Genomic DNA, 11,423 nt, shown 5'->3' with positions numbered 1-11,423 from the left:
CCTAGCGGCATCCTCGCTCGGATATGGATTCTGATGGCTGGGGCGTTGACCCTAGTTGTAGATGGTGGTGGTGGCAGTGGGCGTCACCCTGTGGCTGGATCGGTCTGGCTTGACTAAGAGTTGTGTTTTGGCTAACACCTCGCATGCCCAACCCCTCTACAGTCTCGGACGGGTTGTTTGGTACTAGGGTCACTGGTAGGCCTTAACATGGATGACTCTAGCTTTGGTGGTAGCGGCTCGTCAACGGTCGTGGTGTGTTCCTCAATGAGAAGACATGTCACCAATCTGCTAGTGCCACTACCTCCCCTCGTCACCGCCGATAGCAACATGATTTCTTCCTCGGGTGGCGATTGGTCATGTCGCTCCGCCAGGCATGCACTACATGGGTCCATGGTTGCATGGGATGTCAGGAGAGGCGTGCGGCCTCCTGTGCTGGACACCATGGTAGTTCCACATGGAGCACTCACTGGCGCATCTATAAAAAATACATTGGCGAGATGGTGCTTGGAAAATGGCTTCATGACCGGAGTGAAAAATCTTATTCTAACTTTGATTGGTTAGATTTAGCAAAGATGAACTTGCATCATTATTTCATTGACAACGTTGTCTCCATGCCAATGTTTTAGCGTTCATTGGCCGGTCTTTGTACTCAAGATGAAAACACCTAGTCGTAGGTGTCTTCGGTCGGACGTGGTGACTACGACACGAGTGTGTTATCCCTTCTTGAAGGTGTTGCTGCAGAAGAATCAACTTAGTCATTTATTTTTTCTTTCATATATTGCAGTATTATGTTATAGTTGTCTATGTATTGTACTTTGCATGTTGATGACTTTGGTTTCATTGCCTTGCATCAACTGTAATACATATGTGTGCATTGGGGCCGAGGTTTATCCTTCCTTTTCGAAAAATGTTGGCGAAATACGAGGTATGTGAGTTTTGTTTCCAAGTCACATCATTAGTGGTATGTGATTATTTTCCACATCAATGTTGGTGAGAGTAGCTAATCAACAGTTGAACACAAAGAATGTTAGAATCATTGTGGTGAAATCTGGGGAAATATCATTGGAAGAGCTAGAGTTAAAAATGAAGGGGAGGTCTGGGATTCCAATTTAGTCATGGCAAGTCAAAAAACTTGAAGATGAGATGCTTTTGCTGAGGTGACATTTGCATATGAAGTTTATGGACCTGGTAGATATACGATCAATTAATATCAAGGCATGAAATGAACATTTGTTTTTTCAGATCCTCCTGTAGGCGCTCATTGTATATATACATATGAAATTATCCTTAAATTATTATCCAACATTGCTAGAAGTATGAAGCTACACATTTTCCACATCCTCCTATAGGCGCTCATTGAACATACACTTCTCAGCAAAAAGTGAAGTTGCCATTTTATTATTTTCCTTTTTTTAGTTTAATTCCCATACATATTTTTTTTGAAGGAGAGTCTATTAAACCTAGCAGCCTCTCATGTCATGCCAATTACTTCATTGTTTTTTTTGAAGAATTATATGATTAGGTTTTACGGCATATCGTTTCAAAATAGTGATACTTCCAAGATTCAACATGCAAATGTTGTGTGATCGATGCATACCTTCACAAACTAGTGCTCCGTCAGTGCTATTTTTGCTTGGGCGGTATACTTGGGATCCATTGTATTTGATCACAATATTTATTTATATTTCTTATGCCTTATGAAGCAATACGATTCTTTTGGTTGGTCTTCATGTCGTGTTTATATAAGAAGACATTTAGATGTTTTTTCTTGCAATGTCCGTAGTTTGTTATAATAAGAAACTATTGTAAGAGCATTCCAATTGTCTGTATGACGAGTGTCCCTAATACAAATATTAAACCCTCTCATTAAATATATGTTTAACTTATTACTTATACTCCCCAAACCATCAAGTTTATAACTTAGCACAATTTGTGTTTGGGGTGCAGCAACAATAGTTCATAGCTATATGTATGTCGCTGAGCGTTCCTGCAACAAGGCACGGGGAATCATCTAATTTCTTTTATGTGTTCCCACTAGTTATGTTTTCTTGGCAGTCATGCCGGAGGCAGATAAACATAAGGGAAAATATTTTAAGTGACTAAACCAGTCAAACTATCATAATCTACCCTTTGCAAATGTGTGATTTAGTTAGAGACTCGTCATATGTTGTTTGTGTTTTTGGATTATGTACTTGGGTTTAATACTATGTTATATGTTTATTGATCGAACCATGGGTTTGGACAATTTATTTTGAGGAACAAGTTAGTTTCAAAGGTACTCCCTCTGTAAACAATGTAAGATGTTTTTGCTGTTCAAATATTTAGAAACATTGGTACCACATGCATGTGCCCAACAGTTTTCTGCGAAAGCATGCACACAAGTTTGCAAATATGCATCATTTCGTACCAATTTGTTCCAATCATCTTCGTTGTACTATACACCAGCCCTTCGCATACCATTTGTATTTTCTTATGCCCTATATCCTTAATCTACCCCTTTGTCAACGGAAAGAAACATGAGAAAATGTGCTGCCGCATGTCTCTCATCTAAATCTGAAAATCTCTCTCGTCTCAGGCTCACCTACTGCCTCCAACTATATATAAACCCGGGCACCCTCACTTATCTCCTCGACTCTACTGTGCGCTGTCTACTCCACATCAACCTAAAACCCGCACAATCGAACACGCCAACAAAAACAAAAGAAAGAAGAGCTTCTAACTAGTTCGAGCATCAACCAATGGTGGGCTTGGCCAAGATCGCCATGGAATGTCTCCAAGATCCACTGAGCTGGCTGTTCGTTGCCTCGGTGGTCATCGTGCTGCTGCAGCGGCGGCAGCGAGGCAAGGCGCCGCCGCTGCCTCCGGGGCCATATGCGCTGCCGGTCGTCGGCAACATGTTAATGATGGACCAGCTGACCCACCGGGGCCTCCTGGAGCTGGCGAAGCGGTACGGCGGCCTGCTCCACCTCCGCCTCGGCAAGCTCCACGCCATCGCCGTGTCGACGCCGGAGTACGCTCAGGAGGTGCTCCAGGCGCAGGATGGCGCCTTCTCGAACCGGCCGGCGACCATCGCAAGCACCTACCTCACCTACAACCGTGCCGACATGGCGTTCGCGCACCGTGGGCCCTTCTGGCGCCAGATGCGCAAGCTGTGCGTGACGAAGCTCTTCAGCCGGCGCCGCGCGGGGACGTGGCTTGCCGTGCGCGACGAGTCCGCAGCCCTCGTCCGCGCCGTGGCCCGGCGGAGCGGCGAGTCCGTGAACCTCGGCGAGCTCATCCTTAACCTCACCAAGAACGTCACCTTCCGCGCCGCGTTCGGCACTGCCGGAGACGGCGACGGCGGGAAGCAGGACGAGTTCATCGCCATCATCAAGGAGTTCTCCCAGCTCTTCGGCGCATTCAGCATCGGCGACTTTATCCCGTGGCTCCGCTGGGCGGACACGCAGGGCATCAACGTGCGCCTCCGCGCTGCACGCGCCGCCCTCGACGAGTTCATTGACAAGATCATCGACGAGCACATGAAGAGGGGCAAGCACCCCGACGACGTCGACGCCGACATGGTGGACGGCATGCTCGCTTTCCTCCCTGAGGCAAAACCGAAGATGGCCGTTGGCGACGGCAGGGACGACCTGCACACCACGCTCCGCCTCACCCGTGACAATATCAAGGCCATCATCATGGTACGTACACTTACACAGAACCTCCAACTAGTTACTAATGAGTAGTAGTTTTTTACAGTGGACTTAAGTTATTAGTGTATATGAGTATTGTGTACTCTCTAATTAATACTGCCAGTCTCTACATGCTAATTTTTTTTTCTGCTAATTAGGAGTATGTGATCAGTTAAGTCAATGTCAACTCTTTTGTGATGAGACATCAATATCAATGCTTAGCGGGCGTGAGGACTAGACTTTTTTTAGTCATTCCTAAAACAATGTTTGTGTTACACTCTTGCTGCCTACGGACGCAACACCCCTCGCACCGGGTGTGGCTGGCGTCAGGCCTAAGTGATTTTATAAACTTGTGTATGGTTGATCGGTCGCCTTAAGTAATGAAATCTATCTTTACCTCAAAAAGAAAAAGAAAACCTATACTCGTTCATGGTATACTTTTTTTTATACCCGCCACCCCACAGGGTAAATAGGTAGGGTGAAAATATTCATGTTTGCAACATGCCAACTTGAGCAACACATGGTCAAAAACAACATATAGTCAAAGTTTGTAAGCAACAACACATCATTAACAACATCACATACTTATAAGCAACAACATACCATAAACAACATCATATATATTCTAGAAAACAATAGAATTTATTGATCAACAACACATAGTCATACATTTTAAGTTTACAAACTCATGATAAAATTCGAGATACTTCAGACATACATAAGGTCACGAAATAATCATTACAATAGGGTTGTAACAAGTTCAACCAAAATACCAAGGCTCATTTGCCATATTTTGTAAGGGTACATGGGTACACGGGTATGTGTTATACAATCTCGTACCCGTACCCACTCTACCCAATAGGTTTGAGATTTCCCTATTTTATATACCCATGGGTAATTTTTGTTCCATATCTTTATTATCCTAATAGGGTTTGACCTGTCAGGTAAGCGGGTAATGGGTACCCATTGCCGACTGGGGGTGTAACTGGTTTGTGGTGCTCTTATTTTCAGTTTGTAGCAGCTTGGTGGGGTACATCGTGTCCGTGATGGCCTGATGGGCCTTTCTAATTGTTTTTATGTTTTTCGTGTTATTTTTTAGGAAAGGGTCTCAGATATTCGAGATGCACAAAAAATACCAAATAATTATAATCACATATTTTATTACTTGTATCAAAAAACTACTATTTGATACATTAAATTGCAGACCATATCATGTGAAACATGCCTACTTCTATCTTTTTAATCAATTATAGTGCGCGTTACTGATGATGGATGTGCAACTCTAGTTGAGCGACCAAAGGAAGGATGTGCCATTGTAGTTGAGCATCGGCTGATGAACGTGCAACTATAGTTACGCTTGAAAAGAAAGACAAATGTAGGAACACATGAATTTTTCTGAAGGAAACTGCAGAAAAGGTATAAAAAAAGAAGAATCAAATGGAAATAAGAAGTAAAAAGTCCAAAACAAAATATGCACAAATCTCCAAGTAAAACCAGATGTCAAATTTCCAATCGATTGAGATTTAACCAACTCTCGATTTATTGACACTTACGAATTCCAATTAATATATTGTGAGAAAGTCATAAGAGTATGATCTTATTTTTATAAACTAACGCGGTCATCTATATGTATGGATGATAGGATGTGATGTTTGGCGGGACGGAGACAGTGGCGACGGCGGTCGAGTGGGCAATGGCGGAGATGATGCACAACCCCAACGACCTTCTGCGGCTGCAAAAGGAGATCACCAACATAGTGGGTCTTGACCGGAACGTGGATGATTCAGACCTCGACAAGCTCCCCTTCCTCAAGTGCATCGTCAAGGAGACACTCCGACTGCACCCGCCATTCCCGCTGCTCCACCACGAGACCGCCGAGGACTGTGTTGTTGGTGGCTACTCCGTGCCCCAAGGCTCCCGTGTCATGATCAACGTCTTCGCCATTGGCCGCGATGCCAAGGCATGGAAGGACGCCGACACATTCCGACCATCACGGTTTATGCCGGGTGAAGGGGAGGCCACCGGGGTCGACTTCAAGGGTGGGTGCTTCGCATTCCTGCCGTTTGGATCTGGCCGCCGCTCGTGTCCTGGAATGGCGTTGGGCCTATACTCGCTTGAGCTCATCGTCGCGCAGCTCACCCATGGTTTCAGCTGGGCATTGCCTGATGGCATGAAGCCATCAGATCTCGACATGGACGACATCTTCGGCTTCACTGCACCACGTGCCACCAGGCTGTGCGTTGTGCCCACCCCACGACTTGTCTGTCGTTTCATCACTGATCTGGACTCCACACGTCAGACGACGTCGTTCGTCAGTGTAGGTGGTATTTGACTGAGAGGTTGTCATGGCGTCATTGTAAGTGTTGGTGGTTTTGTCTCGCATTTTTTCCTTTTGTCTTGTAAGCCTACAGAACAAGAATAATGGGATTCCCGGGCCTCCTTTGTGCATCCTTAAGTTACAAATAAGCATCTGGTGATGTTCTATGATTAAGTACACAAACTTTAATTTCCTACCGCACAAATTTTTGAGAAGTCGTTTGTATGTGATTTATTGCTGTTGGGCTACGCGGAGTGCAACGGTTGCATCAAAAAAATGCCGCGTAGAACACCCAGGAGCATGTTTAGCAGATAGATCACGTGATTACTACTAGGCGCACATTGCTCATGGCAGAAGTAGAGTTGGAGTACATCTGTCAGATTCGTCACTTCGAGCCTGATCCCTCCAACAGCTGATCACCAGGTCTCTGATCACCAGATCTCTTGGGTAGATCGTTGGCGGCATGATCTAAGTTGAACCTAATCGACTTCTAATGGTTCTTATTTAGGAAAGCAGAGAGAATCATCATCGTCTTAACACACTAATAGTGAGAATGTTAAATTCTTCACTTGCTATTTCATGTGCTTCATGGTGCGCTGGTATAACTTTGGTCTGAAGCGCAAATGAGGGGTTTCTTCCGCCATAGGGGATAGTACACTGCATTTTGAAGGCCGCTACCATTACTAGGGAAATGCTTATACACAGGAGCTCACTAGTAGCGCTTTTTATAACAAAGCGCTGCTGCTAAAGAACGGTAGCGCTTGTGCCTGAAGAGCGCTGCTACTATGCATATAGCAGTAGCGCTTTAACTATAAAAAACGCTACTACTATAATTGCCAAACCGTTGCAGGCAGTGTAGGTATACTAGTAGCGCTCGTAAGTAAAAAGCGCTACTGCTATTGTACATAGCAATAGCGCTGTCCTCTAACCAGCGCTACTGCTAAATAGTAGTAGCGGTTATTGCTAAACAACACTACTACTACGCTTACCTTATCCACACCCCGCGCACGTCCCTCACTCTCCCCTCACACACTCTCACTCGCCACACTACTCCGTCGTGCGCCGTCGCCTGCCATGGCCACCATCGCCCGCCGTCGCCCCCAAAGTATCTGCCACCCTCCCTCCCTCCTCCTCTCACCGCCCTCCTCTCTCCCTCCTCCCACGACCCTCCTCTCTCCTCCCTCCACGCGCCGGCGGCCCTCGCTCCTCTCTCCTCTCCCTCGTCCGACCGCCGCCCTGCTCCCTGCTCCCTCCTCCCACTGCCCTCCTCTCTCCGCCCTTCCGCAGCCGCCCGAAGCCCTCACTCCTCCCTCCTCCTTCTCCTCCCACTGCCCTCCGCTCTTTGTATAAAAATTTAGGTATAATTTTTTTAGTAAAATAATTTAGTAATAGAAATTGTTAGGTAGAGAAATATATTATGCTATGTGAGATTATTTTAGTAAATGTACGTTTTCTGAATAGAATTGAAAAAAATAAGTAAATGTAGGTCTTTTGAATAGAATAGGAATTTTTCTAAGTTATGTAAAATTAGGGCATTTTTCTATGGTTCAAGAAGTAGATAATAGGTAAAAAAATGAGGATAATAATGTTCTTAGGGTTTAGGAAACAAATTGCAGACAATTGAAAATTTTATTTGGAATCAAATTGGATATTTACTTGATAGCTTATGGAGTTTCACTAAGTCCTAAGATGACGATAATAATGTTTTTGTTTATATTTTGTTTTTGCAGAAATCAAGGAGCCCCTGCATCATCCCCGCCGTTGTCCCCGTCACCGACCCCCTCTGACCTCGAGGTGAGACCGGCCACCCCATGTTGTTAATTTAATTTAGGTGTTTTAGGTGTTTAATCTTAGAATAATGTAGTATGAACCCTAGTTATGATCGAACCATGTTCAAAATGTAGGTTTTTAACTAGGTGTAGTTAATAGTATTTAGGTGTTTTAGGTGTATTTAACAAAATTCTAGGTTGATTCGTTTTGAAGTGGACATGTCATATTTTGAACATGTCAAATTTGTTGTTATTTTTTTTAGTTAAAGCATTTATTCCTGCATCGACGTCGACGATGCCTATCCCGCATCCTCGTCGTCGACTCGGTGGAGGAGGCCTGCTTGATCAGAGGGGCAATGTCCGGGACTAGACTCCGCCGGGCTGGTACTGGGAGGTGCTACCTTCCAGGGGGCGCAACTTGGTGAGGAGCCAGCCTGTCATTGACCCGAACCTTCTTTGGTGGCGGTCGCGTGGGCCAGTGACGGTGCGGGGGCTTGAGGACCCCGCGGAGGTGGTATGTCACCGTGTCAGCGAGGAGGACGAGCACGTCCGTCGCTACATGGTTGCGTTGGAGGGCAGGTTCTCCAATACCTGGCAGGTTCTTCAGGGATCTCACTGGAGCTATGATCCTGTGATGGTTCCTTCACTTTGGGTGTCCACCGCCCGCACTAATACCCGCCGTTCTCTAGGGTTTTAGCTATATTAGTGATGTTATATGTATGATACTATTCGAGATGTATTAGTGATAATATTCGACGGTGTACGGACGAAAGAGATGATTTAGTTTTGCTTATTGAATGCATGCTAATTTGAATACTAATTTATTTTACGATTTGGTTTTGATTATTGAATTCTCAAATTGGAAAACTACTCCTACTTTGAATGCTCAAATTGGAGAGCACTATGCAAGGCGTATGCATTTGATTAGTTGATAGCTTATAGGGTTTTTGTTTTTGCAGAAATCAAGGAGCCGCTCCATCATCACCGCCGTCATCCCCGTCACCGACCCCTCCGACCTCGAGGCGAGACCTGCCAAATCTCCATGTCAATATGAGTCCTATAAGACATTTTGAAATGTTTTATTTATATATTTTGAACCGTTGAAATGCAATGACTATCAAGTTTGAATGCTCATATGATGTAGATATAAACATGTATATACTGTCTTGCTCAAATAGGATATGTGCTTGCCCAAGTGGCCGGCCATGTTTGCAGGTTACACCTCCGAGTGGCCTATGTTTTGCCTGAGTGTTGATTAATTTCCGTTCCGGCAAATTTCAGGCGCTCGATATGTCCTTTTTTAGCAAAGTTCATGCCGGATTTTTCTGTGAATTCTGGCATGACTTGTGCTAGAATATGTAGGAAATATCGAGTGGCCTGGATTTTTCTAGAAAAATAATTAAACGACATTTCGGGTTGACTTTCAGTCCGAGGCTCCATACATGACAGTCAACAAATGAGTGAGGGAGAAAGTCTGCACCATATATATATGAGAGAAGAAGAATCCCGACTGTTTTCGTGGGGGTTGTTTTTCCTTCTTCTCCTTGTGCCAGACCTTTGTTATGCACTAGGGCAAGAAGGAATAACGATCATCACCGACGGTCGAAAAATCAGTGAGGGAGTGTATCCACCATATATGAGAGAGGACGAACAATCCCAACTGTTGTCGTGGGGGTCGTTTCTCCTTCTTCTCCTTGTGCTAGACCTTTGTTATGCACTAGGGGAAGGAGGCGTAACGACCATCACCGACGGTCGCAAATGTCAGAGAGGAATCAGTGAGTGAGAGTCTCCACCACATATGAGAGGACGAAAAATCCCGACTGTTGTCATGGGGGTAGCTTCTCCTTCGTTCCCGTGTGCTAGACATTTGGGTGTAATGCACTCGGGGATGAAGGGAGGAGCGACCGTCACCGACGGTCGAATATATACACCATGTGAGCTGAGAGTTTTCAGGAAAAGACTCGGCAAACTGATAGTCAACCCGTGATGAATAATAATGATCTAATTTAGTTTTTGTAGTACATATTTTTAATTGTAGAAGTTTAATCCTTGAATTATATGAACCTAGGGAATGTCATCATCGGATGACGAAAGTCTCCCGGGGGAGTGCGACTGGTGCAACGACGACCTAGGTCTGTGCGACAGGCCTCACCTGGACGAAGGTCGGCGCTTCAGCATTAAGCTCCAGGAGACCTTCAATGTTGAAACGGTACGCAACGACGATAAGTTTTTTTTCATAATTAAGCACGACTTCTACTACTTCAACGTGTAATTTTCGTCTTTTACAATTCGACTAGCTTATCCCATGCCATGCAAGACGCTATGTCTTGGAGAGGCTGGATTCTGAAGATCATGAAACTATGGAAACAAAGAAAATTCACCTAAGGACCCATCATGGTATGGATTTTGAAGTAAATCTGTACAATTCTGAGAGCGTAACCCATTTTGGTTGCATGAATTGGGAAGCACTTTGCAAGATGTATGGTTTTTATGAGGGTATGCTTGTCACCATGGATCTTGGTGATCCTGACATCACCGAAGACAATTTGGACATTTGGGTCCTTGTTGATACGCTTCCAATTCTACCGCTATGTGAGTTTCTCAAACATAGTTACTAAGTAATTTATATTGTTTATTTCAAAATAGTTGACAACTTATTTCCATTGACAGCTTATTTTCATTCTTCAAAGAATGTGCGAAAGATGGTAGACATAACCTACTACACCGATGGCTCAGAATTAACTTATCTGGAGAAAAATCTTCTAATCGCATTTTGTACTGATCTCGAGAATTACAATATCTATTATCAAACTCCTCCACATTATGGTCAATACGTGCCACTAGTGCACGTGTTGAACTACAGTAACATCCATGGAGATGCCATGGTAAGATTTTTTACTATTTCGACATCCGTGCATGTTTTGCATAAATTCTTCTAAAACTGAACTACAGTGCTAACTACGAAGTCATTACTATGTTTTTGAACATAAAATCCCGAAGGATTGTGTGCCTCATATGATGTTTCAGAATGGTCGCCTTGGTGTTTTGAACATACAGCCAGGTCATCCTACGAATCACACCTGTCCATATCGGATTTGTAAAACCGGTGAAGACATGACAATCAAAGAATGGAAAAAAATTGTATGGTCAGTCGTAGGAAGCTACTGGAAGCAACATTGTGCGAAAGGCAAGAATTGGAGACAGGATAATCTCCATTCTCCATAATGTAGAGTCAGGGCCTATCTTGTTTTATGCTATTTTACCTAAGAGAAGGTAGTAGGTCCTAGCTAATACTCATGATCATGTGCTAAGAACAACTAAGTAGGATTGGTTAGATGACTATGATGATGATGAGCATGACTTGTTATTATGGTATCGAGTAGAAGTTGTATGATTGATGATGATGAGTATGACTTGTTATTATGATACCAATGATGAGTTATTTATTATTATGATCGATGATGCATGATGCTAAGTTGTTATATGAGCATGATGAGTTATTATATATATCAGTAGGTGAAATGAACATGGATTAGATTCAAGTGGAGGCAACATGTGGTTTGGATTAGTAGTACTTTCGATGTGCACCACATGTTGCCTCCACTTGAATCTAATCCATGTTCATTTCACCCACTATTATATATAATAACTAATCATGGTCATAAA

At 43.9% G+C, this 11,423-nt stretch overlaps 1 protein-coding gene across 1 annotated transcript; it reads left to right on the top strand.

Annotated features, from left to right (window-relative positions):
* The first annotated feature begins 2,738 nt into the window (after positions 1–2,738).
* Positions 2,739–6,003, top strand: LOC123164162 (cytochrome P450 84A1-like). The gene is made up of 2 exons (XM_044581584.1): positions 2,739–3,680; positions 5,314–6,003. The coding sequence occupies exons 1-2, from the start codon at positions 2,739–2,741 to the stop codon at positions 6,001–6,003; spliced, it is 1,632 nt and encodes a 543-aa protein (XP_044437519.1).
* Positions 6,004–11,423: the final 5,420 nt, after the last annotated feature.

Source organism: Triticum aestivum, chromosome 1D (assembly GCF_018294505.1).
Source record: "Triticum aestivum cultivar Chinese Spring chromosome 1D, IWGSC CS RefSeq v2.1, whole genome shotgun sequence".
Classification (NCBI taxonomy): Eukaryota; Viridiplantae; Streptophyta; class Magnoliopsida; order Poales; family Poaceae; genus Triticum; species Triticum aestivum.
This window is presented reverse-complemented; position numbering and strand designations above follow the sequence as displayed.